We start from the raw sequence: 21,625 nt of genomic DNA, 5'->3' as shown, positions 1-21,625 counted from the left end.
GCTTTCACTGTGTTTTGTAGTAAAGAAATGGTGGATAATGCGCTCTTTACAAAGCCGCTTCATAGCGTTGTTCATAAATTCCCGACCTTGATCCATCTGTAGCTTTTTAGGTACACTGTGATCATTCTTGAAAATCAATTCAATGGCTTTCGCTACAGAGGAACCTGTCTTATCTTTCAGGGGAACACACCACGCATATTTTGATAATACTTCACTTCAATCATGGTTAAAATATATTTTATACCGTCATTTTCTTTGGCGTAGCTTGACATGATACACAGGTCGCTTTGCCATTGCGAGTCGATGGTCGCCACTATGACCTTACTTCTCACAAAAAAATTATCTTAGGGGTTTATGCAGTGTGTACACGTCTTGGTTGTTTAACCACGCGGCTATAGTCGCTCTCTTTATACCGTGTTTTTTAACAGATCTGTATAAACTCTCTAAGCCAGCAAAAGATCCTGGTGCTTTAGGTTTAAAATATGTCTTTTGCAAATATTTTTCAGACTACTGTGTCATGATTTTATTCGAGTGCCGTGAAGAAGACACCTTATGCGTGTTTATTTCATACGCGTGTGCTATATCAGCGAAGCTATCACAGCGTATATACTAACACTGCTTTTATATAGTTTTACACTATATCTCTCCCAGTCTAAGATCAGCACAGATCAACCAGCACTAATCTATTTCAGATTAACAAGATACTTGTCAAGTTTACACACAACCTCGTGGCGGACCATCCATTTAAATGTAAGTAGTTTTTATCATGCATTTTTTTTTTTTAATGTATCATTTTACGGCTATTGTTTTAGATTTGTTTTTCAGTGTTTTGAAAATCGGTTAGCAAATTTGTAAAAATGTATTTTATCTCGTTATTTATATTTTGCGAGACAGCCTGTGACCCGATACTATACAGTTTACTCAAATTTGACAACTTTTATTGAGTAGAGCTCGAAATTTGTATAGTATAAATCATAGATGTCTTTTCCTGCACTAGAAATGTATTGAAACATAGCGTTTAGCGTTGTTGTTCTATATTTCGTGATCCGCTATGGTATTATCAAATATCCGCACACGTGCTAATTATTTTACTTTCAGTAATATTTGAAAGTTAACTCATGACTCGTGCACTGTAGTAAACCTATTTTAATCAAATATTCATTATTAGATGTTGCAATTGAATCACTGTGGTTTTGAAGATTTGTTTCCTGGAATGATGGATTCTTAACTAGGTAAATAGTTTATTTACAGTTTTATGCTTTTACACTTACACACACACACATACACATACACATACACACACACACACACTATAAATGGTTGGTAATCTGTATTCTTTTTAAATTGAGGCTTTTAAAATCCCCCTTGATGAAGAACACCTAGCAATGGCGGATTGCGGTGTAATGTAGGGTAGGGGCAGACCAGTATCGCTGATGCTATTTTGGAACCGTTTCTCAACTGTAAGTAATTTTCATAAGTATACATAAATATCTAACAAAACGTATGCAAAAATCTAACATTATTTGCAGATTTTATGCCGTAGGCAATTTATCTAGCGTAGACGGGACACCAGTAACGCTGAACGCCTGTTATTCTCAGGACGCACGGAAAAAGACGACAGCAGCCAACTCCCAGGCTAAAAAAGGTACTAGCACATATTGTAGTTTAAAATAAAAATAGCGTGGTTAATAGTAAAAATAAGTTTAATATATATATTTCCACATTTCAAATTGTGTTGGCAGAGTGGAAATTTACTAAATCAAGAAAGATCAGTTTTAAAGAGAACATACACCCCAACCCAGCAGCGTACAATTGTGAAACACCCGGTCCTAGCAGATCGAGCCAGTCTTGTAAGTATATATAATTAGTCTGTGCTATACATATAAGTTATAAAAAGCGGCCGAGTTGTTATCCACGTGGATTCAAGACCAACATCAGTTCTAGTTTTACCCATAGGTAAATTGTTTTTATTTCCCGGGGTGTCGGTTCTACAGTATGTTTCAGCGTTTGTTTATAATTCATACATGATACAAAGTCTGACTCTCTCTTTTAGGTGTAATAACAGGAAAAGGTAAATCACCGCCACACCGTCACCTGTTGACACATCCATACAAGGACACGCCGATGAAAAAGAGCATCCCAGCACCGTCGACTTCTTACCCTCACGACTAATCTACACCTTTATCAAGAGTATGCGTCGCAGGCAAAAACAATGCTACACGCCACAAGCAACGTATTACACTTAGTACAGTGAAGGAACCCTTCGTTGCACAATCATTGTTCCACAAGCAAAACACTGGTAATAACCCTACAACGCTAGCTACGATACCTGAAGTGGACAAAAGCCTAGGCGATGGAGACAACACCGGTAAGCAACAAGTCAAGTACCCACTCAGAATTAAGTTTATCCATGCCAGAAAAGAATAAAATTAATCAATTGTCTCTTCTCTGTTCGAGACATCTCTGAGAAGGCCGGAGAGTCTGTTCCTGAGAACCCCAGAGACACCGTTTCCATTCCAGACTGCGCTGACAAGACCTGGTAGTACATTATGACTACATATGGTCGGTGGCGGTTTGAATAAAAATGTCTAAACGTAAAGAGCCCCTTTTTAAAAGGCCAAAGTCTGTAAAAAGGGCGCTGAAAACGTTGTCGGTCTCTAAGAGATCTTTAGCCTTCAGGAAGCGCAGAAGGGTTAACAGAGCAGAAGCACCAGACACAGTGCAACATCCAACAACGCAACAACACGAACAACACTATGACGATCCCTTAGAAGGACCTAGCGGTGCAGGTTTGAATGACAGAGTACACACACACACGAGATTGGCACACGTGGTTATGACGCTCTTCTAGAAGACGGCGATACTACCTCAAATTCCACACAATTCCGTACACAGAAGATGCCACCAGACATATCTGTACATGCAGCATCCTGCCCAATATTACGATCACCAGGCAATGTTCTTCAAGCGGTAGACATCCCTGTGATACTAGACCATCAGTTTCACAACGAGAGATGTCTAACCGGGTTTAACAGTGTTGAGTATATCGATCACTTTAGGTTTAACAATTTAGAACGTATACATTCGTTTGTAGATGCTCTGGAGGCTGTGCATGCTGCCATTCAGTCTTTACTGGACAGAGTCCTCAGAGATATTAACCCTGGTGATTTTGTTCAGTTAAGACTTGAAGGCGGTCACGCCTTAGATGGTGTTTATTCTACAAAGCAGTCGCGAGAGGTATTTAACGCAGAGGCGTTTCTCAATGCGGCTGCTCTCCAGAGTAACGCTGAAATCCTCTCTTCACAGCAGCTCAAACTTGTGGTTATTGTCATTAGAAATCGACGTGGTGGGGTGAAACGTTGTTTGAAATCCATCGTATACAGTAAGATTATTCAGCAGAAAAAGCGGTGGTTGTATGACTCTAATTTGTGTCTTGCTGCCAGCTTCTTATGCGCTCTGATAGGTGATGGTGCTGACGACGACGCTAGTTTATTGTCACAGGCTAGACAGATACACGCTGATTTGGGTATTCCTGATAATGAGTTTGTCAGTTTCAGCGGTATAGATGCTTTTGAAAGCCACCTTGACATTGCCATTAAGGTCTTGTACCACAGTAGTGGTGATTGGCGCTATTTTGAAACTGGGAAAAAGTCTACGGAAAAAACTGTGCATATTCTGTATCATGACGGGCATTATTATAGTATCAAAAATGTGAAGGGATTTATCAGTGAGGCGTATTTCTGTTAAAAAAAGTGTAGTTCAGTGTTTCACCACAAAGACAACCACGCGTGTCAATATTTCTGTAGGGCTTGTCAAAGACGATTGTGTTGAGAGTGACCAACAGCCGCGATGTCCCACTTGTAGTGCTTTTTGTCGTTCGACCGCGTGTTTGGATCACCACAACCACCACAATAAGCTTGAGTTTTGTAGACTTAAAACGTTTTGTGATCGTTGTCGTTTTGTGTACAATAGAGAGGAAAAGCACAAGTGTAATGGTTTGCGTTGCAGCGTTTGTGGGGGTCTCATGTATAAATTCGATGATCTTCTTTGCTATATGCAACCTTATAAAGTAAAGAAAGAGACGGATCAATATGTTTTCTATGACTTTGAATGCATGCACGTACCCAATTACATTTATGCCACGACGTTGTACGGCGCTAATTCCTGGGAGTTTTCTGGGTAAAACTTGTACACAGGAGTTTGTTAGCTTCTTTACCAGTGGTAAATTTGCCGTGTACACTTTGATAGCTCATACTGCTGGCAGGTACGACGGGTACTTTATGGTTAAGGAGTTGATTAATGAAAAGCTGCGCGTAATAATGATTACTCAAGGTGGGTGACTCGTGAGTGTGACGTTGCCTGACTTAAAATTAAGGTTCATAGATTCCCTTAACTTTCTGCCGATGAGATTAAGTCGGATACCAGATGCATTAGGGTTCTCGGGTTCAAAGGTCATTTTCCCCATTTCTTCAACACTGAGGAAAATCAAAACTATGTGGGGCCATTACCGTCTGAGTATTACGGGGTTGAATATATGATGCCTTGTGATAAAAAGGATTTCTTAGAGTGGTATGAGACGCAGAAACGCACTACTTTTGATTTTAAGGCCGAGCTAAAATCTTACTGTATGCAGGACGTCCATGTTTTGAGACAGGTCTGTGAGCATTACAGCGCGTGATGGAGATGACTTGAAAAAAAGATGACAAAATACTGTAAGCGACAAAAGAGAAATGATGTAACTACCCAAGGCATCGATCCTTTTCAGCTCCTCACTCTGGCATCTGTATGTATGGCTATGTACAGATTTAAGTTCCTCCCCAAAAATACCATAGCCATTTTACCAGTCGACAACTACCACAAAACTAAAAAGCGTTACTCATCACCGGCTATTCAGTGGCTCATGTATGTTGCGCACACTGAAAACATTGACATTCAGCACGCTTTGAGAGGAGGTGAAAAACAAGTAGGCAGATATTTTCTAGATTGATATGCCAGAGTTAATTGGGAGCACATAGTCTATGAATTTCAGTGGTGCTTTTACCATGGGTGCCCCATCTGCTATAACGAAAATGACACCAATACTGTTACAAACACCAGCTACGGACAGTTGTACTACACATTCTTCATTAAAAAACGTTTTCTACAAAGCTGTGGCTATGTAGTGCGTGTGTTTTGGGAACATGAGTGGTATGAAATGGTAGAGAGAGATTCTAGACTTCAAGCATACCTCCTTAACATGCGGTTCCCAACACCGCTAGACCCTCGTGATGCTCTTTATGGCGGAAGGACTAACGCCATAAAGCTCTATCACAAACAGGTTGAAGGGGAAACTATACATTACTAAGATTTCACGAGTCTGTATCCCTTTGTCAACAAAACAAAAACATATCCGGTAGGACACCCCAACATTTATGACAATTTTGGTTACATAAAAAATTACTTTGGCATTGCCAGGGTTATGGTTTATCCACCGAGAGACTTGTTTTTTCCGGGCCCGCCGGTGAAAATGAACAATAAATTAATGTTCCCCCTTTGCAACACATGCGCCACAAACTCCTTGACGGATGTCTGCACGCATAGCAATGAACAACGCTCTGACAGGTACTTGGTGTACGATAGAGTTAGAGGTAGCTTTGGAAAAGGGATACAGGATCGCAGAGATCTATGAGGTGTGGCATTTTCCAGACACAACGGACGAACTGTTTGCACCTTACATTGAGCTTCATCTCAGGGACAAGCAGGAGGCATCGGGCTATCCGAGCTGGTGTACGGATCTGATATGCAAAAAGAATACATCAACACCTTTCTTGAAAAAGAAGGTGTACAATTAGACCCCGCAAGTATCGCTGTGAACCCAGTGAAAAGACAGATCTCTAAACTTTTCTTAAATTCGTTATGGGGAAAGTTTGCGCAGAGATCTAATTTACCCTGTACCAGCATTGTGAATAACCCTGATGAGCACTTTTGCTATGTCTTTCTCCCATACTACGAGGTTTCTGAGCTAAATTTTATCGATGATGAAACCGCATTGATCATTTGGAAATACGCAAAAGGGCACCACACAATCAACAAAAAGACAAACCTTTTTATTGCATGTTTTAAAACAACCTACGCCAGACTAGAACTCTACTCCCTTCTGGACAGACTGCAGGAAAGGTGTCTTTATCATGACACGGATTCTGTCATTTTTGTTCATCGTGAAGGTGAGGGGCTCCCCCCTTTAGGCGCTTATTTGGGCGAATTAACCAGTGAAATACCAGATAACACATACATCGCAGAATTTGTATCTACGGGTCCAAAATCCTACGGGTACAAACTGAATACCAGTAAGACGGTTTTAAAGGTTAAGGGGATCACACTAAACGTTGCTAATGCTAGGGATATTCATTTTCACAGCCTAAAGGATTACGTTCTGGATTACATCCTAAACGGTGATCTTGAATGTCAGAAATTTATATCTGTGGAGCAACCAGGTTTTGTTAGAAATAAGAAGTTGTGGCAGATTGAAACAAGACGATTGCGCAAAACGCAGAGGTGTGTATACACAAAAAGGCGTCTGCAAGACGATTTTACCACGCTACCTTTCGGGTTCTAATACCATTATGACACAGTTACACCATTCTTTTTTCAGGTGAATTAGTTGCTCTTTTTAAGAAGGTCCTGGATCCTGTTTTTGAAAGGCAGCCATCACGCGATTTTACAACGAGGTCGTTTGGATTTTAGTGCCATGGACACACGCCTACAACACCCTTTTTCATGCATTTTAGCAGGTCCGTCCAACTCTGGAAAGAGTTATTTTTTAAGAAAACTGTTAGAAAATACTGACACACATTTATCACACAAGCCCGATAATATTGTTTGATTTTATGCTTGTTGGCAAAAACTTTATGACAAACTTTCTCTATGCTTTCCACACATCAGGTTTATTGAAGGCCTTCTGCATACATTTGTAGATGAGTTAGTTATTCCCACCCGACAAGGTAAATTTGACTATTGTTGATGATCTTATGGATTCCGCTAGTGATAATGGCGAGCTTGAAAAGGCATTCACCAAGTACGTGCATCATAGAAATCTAAGTATATTGTATCTGGTGCAGAACATATTTTGTCAGGGTAAAAAGAGTAGAACGATAAATTTAAACACCAAGTACATTGTTCTCTTTAATAATCCGTGTGATAAATTGCAAATTCTAACATTAGCGAGACAAATGTATCCTGGGAAAACGCATTTCCTTATGGCCACCTGCTAGTAGATTTAAGGGCTACTACACCAGAGCAACTTTGTTTTAAGGTCGGGGTTCTTACCACCAGCATTGCCAGCTGTGTATATCCAGAACAGGAATAGTTTTAAAAAGTGAGATTTAGAAGGTTACGCGCATTCTAGGTCGTTTACACAGCAGCGACAAGATGTTGGAGAGATTACGCCGTAATTGGGCTCTCTTAAAAACGCTTGTAAAAATGTGAAAATTAAAAGATACACGATTTAATGCAAAGATACTTGGTTCTTGCCAAACAGGAGACTAAAGAGCTAGCGACTTTAAACCTTGTTAACCAATCTGATCCTGGTCATCAACAACTGCCAAATACAACTGCTGATAAATATGATTCCGTCCTTGAAATTGCAACTCTTCAATCCCCGTTTTAAGAAAAATGCTGAACTTTTGTTAAGCAGGATGAATCAGAACGCCAGTGTTACAACGTGGAATGATAAAGGTGAATTTATTTATAAGGGTGATGTTATTCATGGTTCTAACATGATGGATCTTGTGCGCAATGCGACACAAAGCCACAGACTGCCAAAAAACAAAAACCCACCAGGCTGGGTTGCATTTATGCATGCCATAGCGAACATAAATATGCCATCTACTGTTGTGGGTAATTCATCTACTAGAGAGTTTCTGGACGGTTTAAAAACTAACTTGAATGAGTCGTCTAAGTGTCGCACCTAATCGCACTCTCCTGACCAACCCCTCCACACCTATGGGTATAAAACAGGGTAGTCTGTTACCTAAAAGAAGGACATCGCCAATGTTACAATCTTCTTGGTTAAGCTTGTGAATACTGATTATGTGTAGATATTATTAATGTATTGTATATTGTAACCCAGCTAAACGTATTTATATTTGTTGTAACATTGCCGCTTTTCTGCACGTTTTTTATCTGCTCAATAAAGTTTTTAAAACTCTGCGTTTTTTTGTTTTATGCTCAATTTTTTAACTGTCAATTAGGGACTCGCTGTGCAGGTCTCTAGACATGTCCAGGCACGCATCTACCATCCATAATATAATGGGATCTTCAGACATGTCCAGACACATATCTATCATACGTTGTCATTTTTAGACTTGCCCAGACACGTTTTTACCCTATGTCGCTGTATGGGAGGCTGTACATAGTATGAGTGGAGTGTCATGGGGGGCTGTACGTAGTATGAGAGGAGTGTCATATACACTCGTTCATATATGCATACAGCATGCGATTCCTTATTACTGAGAAAGTGACAGCAGCTATCGTTAAATTAATAACAGATTCATATGATTTTAAGAAGACAAAATCATAATATTTTAATAAATTCATATGGGTCACAACTGAGAAATTGACAAATTCATAATATATTAATAAATTCATAAAAGATTGAGGTGGAGGTCGCTATCTACCATAATAATAATATAACGCTGTCTCTAGACATGTCCAGGCATGCATTATTCAGATTTGGGCGGGGGGCGAAGGGGGGTGGGGAACCTGTCAAGAGGACGAGAGGGGTTTTGGTAACCCGGGGGCGGTGTCTAAAAGGGGCGTGGTACCTGTCACTTTTTGATGACTAATATGTATTCATCACTACTACCACCAACACCGCAAGGTGACTTTTTGTTTGAATATGACTGCTTGTTTTGTCACTTGCCTAAAGTGTGAATAAAACACTGAACTGTTTAATGCAAAGAACTTGTTGTTGCATCTATACTGCGTCCGCTAATCCTGTCTATCAGAGTGAGTCCACACAATATAAATATATATATCCTCCTTATTGAAAATTACAATTCATAATTTTGAAAAATAGAATTGATAAGAAAATATAGAACATGATTCTCGAGATCAAAAATGGAATTAATAATGTTAGTTGATGTTGTTGTTAATTCCAATGATTAGTATTTGTGATCACAGTGTTCAATCAATAATTAATATCCAGTAGATCTATGTTCGTCAAAATTCATATATATTGTGACAGGACCAGGGGGAAAGTGGTAGAAGGAGTCTACATTTCACCTAGGTTCCTGTCCTATACGTTCTAAAAAAGCAGCCAGGGAATTGACAGCAAGGAAAACTAGGTTTTCTCTTTGCAAGGGTTTTGTTATAAAACCTGGTTAGAAGGGCCTGGCTGCTTGGAGCAGGGAGAGTTGGGTGGGTCCCTGCTCCAATTAGCCACTCCAGGTATTCAGGGTAACTGTGGCTAATCACCTTGGAACCTGAGTGTGCTATAAAAGGGCAAACAGCTCACTAGCTGATCTCTCTGCTCCTGGGAAGAACCCTGCTGGGTGAGTGAAAAACAACAGTGTGTTTTGTTGATGGAGCTGGGCACAAGGCTCAGTTTCATGTAGTTAGGGACTACTGCCTGTTTAGAAGTAGTGGCCAGACGGCCAGGTATTTCATTTGTTTTGAACTGTTTTGTTTAATTCTTTTTCTGCAAAAATCAATAAAACTGGCTGAGGCCAGTTGCACCATACTTGCTTGGACTGGACTGTGTTTTATGTGCCTATAGCGCCCGTCTATCCCAGGAGACGGCGGTCCTGTGAGCTAATCCCGCTACAATATATATATATATATATATATATATATATATATATATATATATATATATATCTCCAATTAATTTCACTTGGACTAGTGTGTAATCTCTGCTGTCCAATATTGTGTTTGGCCAAAGAAAAGATGTATAAATGTATGAAAATATAACTTTTATTTAGTATTGCCATCTGACCCCTGATGAAGCAAGCTCCGAAACGCGTTTGATATTTTATCCAATCCAAAGAGATATTTAGAAAGACCCTCTAAAGAGACCCCGAGATATTAAAGCCGGGATCGGTATTTGGAGGCCGAATTGAAGGGAGCGTACCTGACCGGTGAGGGAGAGAGCCGATCAACACGTGGGACGCCAAGTGAGAAGTGACTGCATTGTTCAGCGCTTTATTGTGGGACGCCAGACTAATAGGGCAATACTAAATGAAAGTTATATTTTCCTACATATTTATAAATTTTTTCTTTGGCCAATAACAATGTTTTTATCTATATTTTTTTACTTTTTTTATTATTTTTATAAGGGATTATCTACTATTCTCATAGTTCTTTATTGGTTTCAACATTGTATGCATATATTGATATGTTGGGTATGATGCAGTCCCAGATTGTAGAGTGCCTGTTATCATCATACTTCTCATTTCACTACTAAAAGGCCAAGGGGTAAGCCTGAGTCCGTATATTACGACGGGAGAGCCGGTATAACCGTTTCTATATATTATAGACATAGATTTTTCTCCCTTGTGACATCTGCTGTACATTCATAGTGAATGTTGGGAGTTTAAATAAGGTGCTGGCTCAGGAGCTGAGTCGGTGCCATAGCCAGTGGTTGACAACTTTGTTACAAAGCTAGTACCTGTAGGCACTGTCTCTGATCAGAGGTAACTCCCGTCACAGACACGTAATTCCTCAGATGTCACAGTCAATACCAACCATGGTATCTGAGTGGATATTCAGGGGGAAGGGGCTTCTGTCACGGCTGAGGATGGGGAAAACCCTCATACGTGTGATGCCAGAAGATGGAAAGGTCGCTACTTGGCCAGAACCACAGAATTAGGGAGCAGGTCACCTCCTAGAGCTTCCCTAATCTGACCCTGACTCTTAGCTGCATGAGCCGCCCTTGAAGGTAGGAGGGCTCATGCTCAGGAACCTCGGATCCCTTCTGACCCTCCGCCGATCCCTGAACTAGGAGCTGGGTAGACAGCCCGTTCCTCCTGGACGCGGAGAAACAGGAGTCTAAAGTGGCCAAGCAACAAGGGGAACAGAAACAACTTATGGCAATGGCAGGTAAATGTAACAAACACTACACTCACCTGCCACAGACAACAAAGCCTGGAACCCATGTGCAAGTGCTGCTGTACAGAACACAAACAAAGACAGCACACACCACACATCACACAGGAACCCAGGACCATAAGCTGCAATAACAATGAGACCACACACACACCTTCATAACACCATGTAACGTAATTTATGACCACAAGGGTGGCCCTCACTGGCAGATGGTATAAAGTAGGAGGATGACTCCAGCAGACCATGGCTGAAGTACCCCCCAGAGTCTGGCATCCAGCGGGAGCTAAATAGCCCCAAGTGGCCACACCCACACACACCCAGTGTTCACAAACTAAGAAGGGAGTAAACTCTTCCTACACCAGGCTAGGGAAAAAGCCACTTAAAGGGGAAGTGTCCAAATAAACATCACACTGCAGCTGTTACCGCAGGCAACGACATGCGTGGCAACCATGTCCTGGGAATCAGCCAGAAGGCAGAGACACTGCCACCACATGTACACAATACCAAACGTTGCCACGGGCAGCCACAGTGAAGGGAAGTGTCACAGTGCACACAAACATAAATCTTGTGCACACCAGACATAGAAAGTGCATACATACATACACACACACACACACACAACCAGGTGTAACCGCATGCACTTGACAGCAAGCTGCCTAGCAACAGCTCAGGCTGCTATACTGCCAAGTACCAATCATGTTGCCAGCGGCAACCACACGTGAGGCAACATACCAGCAGCCCTCACCATGTGGTTGACAATAAAACCAAACCGCAGGCAACTGCATGCGGATCCTGAGTCACGACCATGACCATGGTCGTGACAGCTTCCCTCTATCCCTAGATCACCCCCTTCAAAGGTGAAATTGCAGTTTTCGATTTTAGAAAAACTGACTTTTCTAAAATTAGATTAGTGGTATACGAGTCCCTATCAGACTGGAACAGTTTCAATGGAGTCCAGGAGAAATGGGATTACTTAAAAGTGGCACTATTGAAGGCAACAGATAATTGCATTAGGCTTGTCAGTAAAAGCAAAAAAAGGAAGAGACCACTGTGGTACTCAGCAGAAGTGGCCAAAATCATTAAAAACAAAAAGGTAGTATTTAGTAATTATATAAAAAAAAAAAAAGAGGATGACAGGGGAATTTAGAAGATTAGGCAGAGAGGCCAAGCAAGTTATAAGAGCTTCTAAAGCACAGGCAAAAGAGAAATTAGCTCAATCAGTGAAAAAAGGTGATAAGACATTCTTTAGATACATAAATGAAAAAAGGAAATTAAAACAAGGAATTACCACATTAAAAACAAAAAAAGGAAGGTATATGGAACAAGATAAAGAACTAGCTGACTGCCTCAATGAATACTTCTGTTCAGTTTTTACAAAGGAAAATGAAGGAAAAGGACCTCGGTTAGGGAGGAAGACTAATGAATCTTTTGATGCATATGTCTTTACCGAGCAAGAGGTTCTGAGTCAGCTGTCTAAAATTAATACAAATAAGTCACTGGGGCCTGATGGGATACACCCAAAGCTATTAAAAGAGCTTATCGGTGAACTAGCAAAACCATTAACAGATTTATTTAACCAATCACTGGAAATGGGAGTCGTCCCAGCGGATTGGAAATTAGCAAATGTTGTGCCCATTCACAAGTAAGGTAATAGGGAGGAATCGGGCAACTATAGGCCAGTAAGCCTGACATCAATAGTAGGGAAATTAATGGAAACCATACTTCGGCCTCATGCACACGACCGTTTTTTTTCACGGTCCGCAAAACGGGGTTCCGTTGGTCCGTGATCCGTGACCGTTTTTTCGTCCGTGGGTCTTCCTTGATTTTTGGAGGATCCACGGACATGAAAAAAAAGTCATTTTGGTGTCCGCCTGGCCGTGCGGAGCCAAACGGATCCGTCCTGAATTACAATGCAAGTCAATGGGGACGGATCCGTTTGACGTTGACACAATATGGTGCAATTTCAAACGGATCCGTCCCCCATTGACTTTCAATGTAAAGTCAGGAGTTAATATACCATAGGATCAGAGTTTTCTCCAATCCGATGGTATATTTTAACTTGAAGCGTCCCCATCACCATGGGAACGCCTCTATGTTAGAATATACCATCGGATTTGAGTTACATCGTGAAACTCAGATCCTACAGTATATTCTAACACAGAGGCGTTCCCATAGTGATGGGGACGCTTCTAGTTAGAATATACGACGAACTGTGTACATGACTGCCCCCTGCTGCCTGGCAGCACCCGATCTTTTACAGGGGGCTGTGATCAGCACAATTAACCCTTCAGGTGCCGCACCTGAAGGGGTTAATTGTGCGTATCATAGCCCCCTGTAAGAGATCAGGGGCTGCCAGGCAGCAGGGGGCAGACCCCCCTCCCTCCCCAGTTTGAATATCATTGGTGGCCAGTGTGCGGCCTCCCCCACCCCCCCTCCCTCTATTGTAATATCATTGGTGGCCAATGTGCGGCCCCCCCCCCCCCCCCTATTGTAATATCATTGGTGGCCAGTGTGAGGCCTCCCCCGCCCCCCCTCCCTCTATTGTAATCTTATTGGTGGCCAGTGTGCGGCCTCCCCTCTCCCCCCCCCGATCATTGGTGGCAGCGGAGTGTTCCGATCGGAGTCCCAGTTTAATCGCTCTGGGGCTCCGATCGGTAACCATGGCAACCAGGACGCTACTGCAGGCCTGGTTGCCATGGTTACTTAGCAATATTACAATATTAGAAGCATCATACTTACCTGCTGGCTGCTGCGCTGTCTGTGTCCGGCCGGGAGCCCCTCCTACTGGTAAGTGACAGGTCTGTGCGGCGCATTGCTTAATGATCTGTCATTAAAGTAACCTACGGCCACGGATCACGGACGCGGATGCCAATCTTGTGTGCATCCGTGTTCTTTCACGGACCCATTGACTTGAATCAAAAAAATAGGACAGGTCATATATTTATTTATTTTTTTCAAATTTAGGTTTTATTGAAATTTTTCGGTACAACCAAAATAGAGACATATGCAAATTCAAACAGCGTTAACAGTTCAAACAGGGTGTCCACAGAACTGTGTTGGGCATACACCCGTCATCACATAGTATAGCTCATGAGAGAATATGAGTTAGACAAATCTAAATGGACATGTAAAATTTCAGTAACATATAGACAGACAAGACATAGGACAAGGGAGTAGGGGGGAGGAAAAGAGGGGGGAGGGGTATAATTTCTACTGGAGTGGTTAAACCTGCGCATCACGAAATGCGGCTGAAGAGCGAAAGGCTTCCCAGGGGCCCCAAGTCTTCACATATCGTGCGGTTTCTGCGGGCGAAATACTAATGAGATCTTCCAACCTCTGATACAGAGCAATTTCATCAAACCACTCCTCAGGCGAAGGGGGAGAAGGGGATTTCCAATGCCAGGGGATCACCGCCTTTGCTGCCTGAACCATATATTTTAGGAGGGATTTCTTATATGCCGGGACATTCAGGACACTGTCGAATAATAAAAGAGCTTCCGGGGAGTTTTGGATAGGGACCCCTGTGACCTCTCTAATTATTCTATGAACAAAGTTCCAAAAGGGCCGTAAGCCACTACAGTTCCACCATACATGGATCATCGTGCCTTCCTCTTTAAGACATCTCCAACAACGATCCGACACCGTCGGGAACCATTTGTGGAGTAGTGCAGGTACTCTGTACCATCTAGATACAATTTTGTAGCTAGTTTCCTGAGCTTTGGCCGAAACCGTTGATTTGTGTGCTAAAAGGAAGCATCTGTTCCACTGGGCTGTTGTATAATGATTCCCCAAGTCCCGCTCCCATGCTTGACAATATGGAGGAAGGCACGAGGATCGCTGGTGTATCAGTAGTTTGTATACTGAGGATATGGGGTATGAGGTCGCTGAGGGGGAGACACACATCCGCTCAAACTCAGTGAGTTTTCTGGCCAGAGTGTGGGTGCTACTTAGAGAGGTGTAAAAGTGTTGGAGCTGCAAGTATTCAAAGGAATTGCGGGATAGTGGAGCCTCTAAAATCTGGGCCAGGGGTTTTAGTACAGGGCCAGAGAGGACTTGGCAGAACCTGATCGGTCGGGTTCTTGAGCTTTGAAGAAAATGTTTGGAGGGAATCTAGGGTGATCCGTGACTGGCACCAGAGGGCCTTTAGGGTCAATCAGTGAGGTTGAGCGACTAATGGATGCTAAAGTTGCAAGGGTATGGTGAGCAGAGAAGGACAAATGTGACGACGTCTGGCGCGGAGAGCCCACTAGCCATGGGAGGGTTGATACCGCGCACATTGAAGTATCCCTAGTAATTTGTACCCACGCCTTGGGAGAATCAGCACGTGTCAGGTCCAACAGTCGGGCATATGCTGCAGAGTGATAGTATAGTCTACAATCTGGAAGACCCACTCCTCCCGTTTCCTTGGTGCGGGTCATTATCTCCCATTTTATCCGCGGTCGGCCAGGGGCCCATACAAATTGTGTGAAGCACCTACGGAGTTGGGACCAGAAAGTGGACAGTATGTGAAGGGGAATAGTCTGTAACAGGTACAGTAGTTTTGGCAAAAGGGTCATCTTTACTATACTAATCCTTCCAAACCAAGAAAAGTCTCGTTTACGCCATTCGTCTAAATCTTTTTGGAACTGTAAGAGGAGAGGCGCAAAGTTTAACCTATGAAGTCGTGAGAGGTCTGCTGTCAATTTAATCCCCAGATACGTTATGCCTTTAAGTGGCCAGGTAAAGGGAAAAGAAGCCTTAAGAGCAAGGGTCAGTTCATTTGGCAAAGTAACATCTAAGGCCTCTGACTTGGACATATTAATCTTAAAATTGGACCAGGTACTAAATTGAGATATTTCCCGGAGTAAGGACGGCAAAGAGATATGTGGGTTGGTTATGTAGAGAAGGAGATCGTCGGCAAACGCCGCGCATTTGTACTCTCGTGATTCGATCTTTATTCCCGTTATGTCTGGATTGGCACGAATAGAAGTCAGCAGGTGTTCCATAACTAGAACATATAATAAGGGGGACAATGGGCATCCCTGCCGCGTCCCATTATGGATTGGGAAGGGGGGGGAGAGGGCACCATTTACTTTGACTCTAGCGGTGGGATGTTGGTATAGTGTCAGGACCTTTGACAGGAATAGTGGGCCCAAACCTATATGTGAAAGAGTCTCATGGATGGCGCGCCAAGATATCCGGTCAAAGGCCTTTTCTGCGTCTAGGGAAAGCACCATAAGGGGGACCTTTTTAGATTTGGCATAGAGGATGATGTCGAGGGTTTTAAGAGTGTTGTCCCGGGCCTCCCTCCCCGGCACAAACCCAACCTGATCAGCGGAAACCAGGGAAGGCAGATAAGCGTTCAATCTGTTCGCCATTAACTTGGCGAAGATCTTAAGATCTACGTTTAAAAGGGAGATAGGACGGTAGCTGGCACACAGGTGCGGGTCCTTTCCTGGTTTCGGAATGACCGTAATATGCGCCTCTGTGGTCTGCGCCGGGAAGGGGAGCCCAGGAGACACTCCATTAAAGACTTGGAGCATAATAGGGGAAAGATTGGAAGAAAAGACTTTGTAGAACCTAGCCGTGAACCCGTCAGGGCCTGTGCTCTTGCCACCCGGGAGCGACTTAAGTACCGTATGAAGTTCAGTGTCTGTGAATAGAGTCTCCATATTGGCAGAATCAAGCGCAGAAAGCTTGGGAAGTAGGAGAGGTGGGTCAGGGTGTTTGCCTACTACTTGAGGGGATGTTTGGGGCAGGTTGTAGAGCTTCGAATAGAAGGAGTGGAAAGAAGCCGCAATATAAGCGGTTGTGTGGGTCATACGATCCTAGGCATTTTTGATAGCGGGGATATGGGAGGCTGCTAGTCTTCCCTTTAGAGCCCTTGCCAACATACGGCCACTTTTATTCCCGTATTCATAGAATTTACTCCTGCAAATTTGTACCATACGTTTGTAGGATACATCTAGGAGGCGTTTAGCTTCCATACGTGCATTCTGGAGATCATGCAGGGTTTGCAGGGTAAGTGCTCGTTTGTGGGCAAGTTCCAGGGAAGTGACTCTTTGTAGGGCAAGCTTAAGTGAATGGGCTTTCTCCTTCTTGAGACGGGAGCCATGCTTAATGAGTACACCTCGAAGAACACACTTCAAGGCCTCCCATCGGATCGGTATTGGGGTAGAATCCTCCTTATGATCTGATAAGAAGTTTGTTATACTGCTAGCAAGGTCAGCAGCGCACCCCGCATCAAGAAGGAGACTTTCGTTTAACCGCCATGTCCATTCCTGTCTAGAGAGGAAGGGCAAGTTCAAGGAGCAGTATATGGGGGCGTGGTCAGACCAAAGGATATTTCCTATTTGTGTGGAGTCAAGCCAGGATAGGGCCGATTGCTGGATAAGGATATGATCAATACGGCTATATGAGCCATGGGGGGCGGAGTAAAAGGTGTAATCCCTATCAACTGCTGCTGGATCCTCCAGGCGTCTCGCAATTCCAATTGGAGCAGCGCTCGTTTTACCTTTTTAATGGTGGGATATGTGAGGGAGGCACGTCCAGTCGAATTGTCAAGTGTCGGGTCAAGCGTCAGATTAAGGTCACCACATAAGATAACTGTCCCCCTAAGCAACGGTATGACGTTATCAATGAGGTTTACAGTGAAGGGAGCTTGATTTTGGTTAGGGGCATATACATTAAGGAAGGTTAATTCCTGGCCTCCAATAAGTAATGTGAGGGCTAGATATCTCTCATCTGGGTCGGCAGTACAACCCAGCACTTGATGGGGTAAAGACTTGTGGATCGCTATGGCGACTCCTTTGGTCTTATTCACCGCATTATTTGCAAAGTGCCAGGTGGTGTAGTGTCGATGTCGTATGTTTGGGGCGCTACCCTCCTTAAAGTGCGTTTCTTGAAAACAGACAATATGTACCTTTTGGCGATGAAAGTGATGAAGTACCTGGGCCCTTTTTTCTGGAATGTTGAGACCTTTCGCGTTGAATGATGCAATCTTCAGAGACCCCATTGCTGTGGGGGGAGGGGGGAAGGAAAAAAACACAAGGGAGGCACGGGGAGACAACCGACAGAAAACAAAAAGACAAAAAAAGGAAAAAACAACAATTAGAAATAAACAATCAGGAGGAAAACCCTGAAAGAGGGAGAATAGAGTGGTTTTATGTGACCCGAAGGTCCAAAGAGGCTGTCACTTGGGGAAGACACCCCAAGGGAAAGTCTCTACTTATTTGGGGGAGAAAGTGTCAGCCGGACAGGAGCTGACCCTCCACAACACCAGTGGATGCAAATGTAAACTTATAAGCACCAGCAAATTTAGAGCATAAAGACAGATAAAGAGAATGGGTAAACAACTAAGAACCAATAAGGAACATTCAGCACGTTAGAGCTTTAGTAGTCCCAGGCAGATAAAGCAGGGAGCCCTTCAGGTGGCAAGGCGAGGTGAGGATCTGCGACTTGAGTAGTCCAATCCTCTCTGGAGTCGTCCTCTTGAGGCCTGAGCAGAAGAACTGGACGCTTTATCAGTAGGCAGTGGACGCTGTCGCCCCCTCGTCTCAGAGGCAGGCGGGAGAAGGGAAGGCCAGGGTCCCAATTCAACTGGTGGCAAGTCCAGCTGCTGTAGAAAGTGAGAAAGATCTGTAGGGTCCCGCAGGGTGACGACTTGATCTTTAGGGCCCGCAAGTAGAGCAAAAGGAAAGCCCCAACGGTAAGAGATACTGCGCTCTTTGAGGAGGTGCAATAGTGGGCGCAAAGCAGCACGTTGGGCTAGGGTGTAGCGGGATAAGTCCTGTAGCAAGATAAAGGGGACACCGTCGTAGGTCAGAGACGACATCTGTCGGGCCTTTTTTTTTTAAATCAGATTGTTTTTATTGAGATTTTCAAAACATTTTATAAGACAAACGAAACAGTCCCCCCCCCCCCCCATACCCCAACGTCCTGGATCCAGGCAGATACCCTCCAAAAGTCTTTTCCAGAGAGCATTCAATATAGAAATGCATCAGTTATACAGTTTAGCTGGACATCCGGCACATACACCTCAGACACATATTGTATGTCCTTACTTCAAATATATCAGTACATTACATTACAGCATAATAGAACGTATATACCATTTCCTCATTCCAGTAGACTATACCCCATACCCTTTGGCAGCACACCTCCCGTACCTCCTCCCAGTAATCTATGACACCGCTGTCTCCTATGTGTGACCTCTAAAAATATGAGTGGATCCGGGACAATGTGGATTTCAGTATTTATTTTAAGCAACATTAGTCTACAATATTGTAGTATTGCCTCCACCTTCCCCAAATCCTCTCATACTTCTTACTGTTGTTTCTCTTCTGGTATACGAAGTTTTCCATTTGTAACAGTGTGTGGACCTTACGAACAAGCTCCCCCACCTCCGGAGGATCATGATCTATCCAATGGAACGCAATCACCTTTCTTGCTTGATACAATATGCGGGTTACCGCTAATTTCTGCTCCGCAGCTAGTTGTACTGACTCAGTGCAACCTAATACACATAATCTGGCATCTGCCTCCACTCTTATCTCGAACACTTTCCGTATTAGATCTATTATGCCTTCCCAATATCTCCTCAACCTAGGGCAGTTCCACATAAGGTGCATCAACGTGGCATTGGGTGCATCGCATCTAGGACACATGTCATCCGACCTGTACCCCATTCTCCTCAAAAGGACAGGTGTTCGATAAACTCTATGCAGCAACAGCAATTGTGACATTCTATGCGTTTCGCTAACCGCAACATCTGTGAACCCATCCAATACTGCACGCCATTGCTCTTCTGTCAGGTCGTCAATATCCTCCCGCCACTTATCATACAACCGAAGAGGTTGCTTTTTAAACTTCATTTCCATAAGGCTACTATAGTGCAATGATATGACCCCTCTGGTGGAACCCCCGGAACTAGCTAAATCAATCATCGGATTTCTGGAGGCCGGCGCAACTCCCCCCGCTGCATCCTGAGCACGTATAGCGTGTCGCATCTGCAAGTATAAATAGAATTGGGAGTGTGGGAGCATAAATTCCTTTTGAAGTTGGGCATATTCTTTCAGAGTATTCCCCTCATATAGCTGGTGCATGTAAGTGAGTCCATACCTACCCCAAACCTGGACACCAGGCACTTTATGTAATTCTGCATACAGAAGGTTAGGCCAAATTGCGGTGAACCTAGTATAACCCTGTACCCCAGCTATTGACCTGCCTTTCCACCATACTTTATGAATCACCCGTAGTAGCGGGATGTCGCTTCCCATTTTATCCAATGATCCATCTTCCAGTGCCGTCATCAGATTCTTGCCTTTAAGATAGTGACCCACTATTCTTCCTGCTTTATCAATTCCTTCCTCCACTCCCCATCCCCGCAATTGTTGAAGTTGGGCAGCTAAATAGTAAATCCACGGATCCGGAGCCCCGAGTCCCCCATCCGTTTTTGATCTGCACAGCGTTGCTAGTTTAATACGTGGAACTCCTCTCTTCCAAATCAGGTCCCTGAATATAGCATTAACTGTGACAAAAAATCTGGCAGGCACCCATACAGGTGCATTATGTAGCAAATATAGGAGCTGTGGCATTAAAATCATTTTTATAAGATTAACTCTTCCTATTACTGAGAGTGGCAACTTAGTCCACGTCTGCACCTTCTGTCGAAATCGCTGTATTAACGGAGTCAGGTTTAATTTTTCATAGTCCGCTACATCAATGGTGACCTGAACACCCAGGTATTTAAAGGATTTGACTAGTTGCAAGCCCTCCGTAGAGCCTCCACCTCGCCCCTCCTCAGTCGAAAGCGTCATAAGTGCAGACTTGGACCAGTTAATGCACAGTCCCGATAACCTACTGAACCCATTTATGATGCTCATAGCTGCCGGAAGGGAGGAGTTCCAATCATCAAGGAATAGAAGCATATCATCAGCGTAGAGGGCCACCTTTTCAGTTATCCCCCCATATTTAAAACCTTGAACCTCCCGCACCTCCCTCAATGCCGCTGCCAACGGCTCAATAGCTATTGCAAAAAGCAAGGGCGATAATGGACACCCCTGCCTTGTCCCTCTGTGTAACGAAAAGGAGTGAGAAAGAGCTCCATTAACCCTAATCCTAGCAGTGGGGATTTTATATAAAAGCTTGATCCATTGGATAAGGACAGATCCAAAGCCCATCCTCCCAAGTACAGCCCACAGGTAATCCCATTCCACACTATCAAATGCTTTGGCCGCGTCCAGAGACGCGACCGCCGCATTCAACCCGTGGAACCGGCCCGCCTGTATATTCAGGAAGAGGCGTCTAATATTAACAGGCGTTGACATGTTGGGCATGAATCCGGCCTGATCCGTATGTATCTGTCGGGCCTTGAGCAGGATCTGATCTTTGACGGCATAAAAGTGGACTCTACAGATGACGTCCCTTGGTTTTGAGGGGTCAGGGTTGGGAGGTCTCAATGCCCTATGGGCACGGTCGATTTTGATGCTGGAGCTTGGCGGACGTCCCAGGAGGTCATAGAAAATTTTTACAATGGTAGATAAAAGAACCGCCTGTGTTATTG

General features: G+C 43.6%; 1 protein-coding gene across 1 annotated transcript; it reads left to right on the top strand.

The window, feature by feature from the left end:
- Positions 1-5,716: 5,716 nt before the first annotated feature.
- LOC120991483 (DNA polymerase-like) lies at positions 5,717-6,822 on the top strand. Its single transcript, XM_040420292.1, has 2 exons — positions 5,717-6,534; positions 6,632-6,822. The coding sequence occupies exons 1-2, from the start codon at positions 5,780-5,782 to the stop codon at positions 6,633-6,635; spliced, it is 759 nt and encodes a 252-aa protein (XP_040276226.1). The 5' UTR covers positions 5,717-5,779; the 3' UTR covers positions 6,636-6,822.
- The last annotated feature ends 14,803 nt before the right edge of the window (positions 6,823-21,625 follow it).

The sequence above is a fragment of the Bufo bufo genome, chromosome 2 (assembly GCF_905171765.1).
Source record: "Bufo bufo chromosome 2, aBufBuf1.1, whole genome shotgun sequence".
Classification (NCBI taxonomy): Eukaryota; Metazoa; Chordata; class Amphibia; order Anura; family Bufonidae; genus Bufo; species Bufo bufo.
Note: the sequence above shows the minus strand (reverse complement) of the source record. Positions and strands in the feature narration are given on the sequence as shown.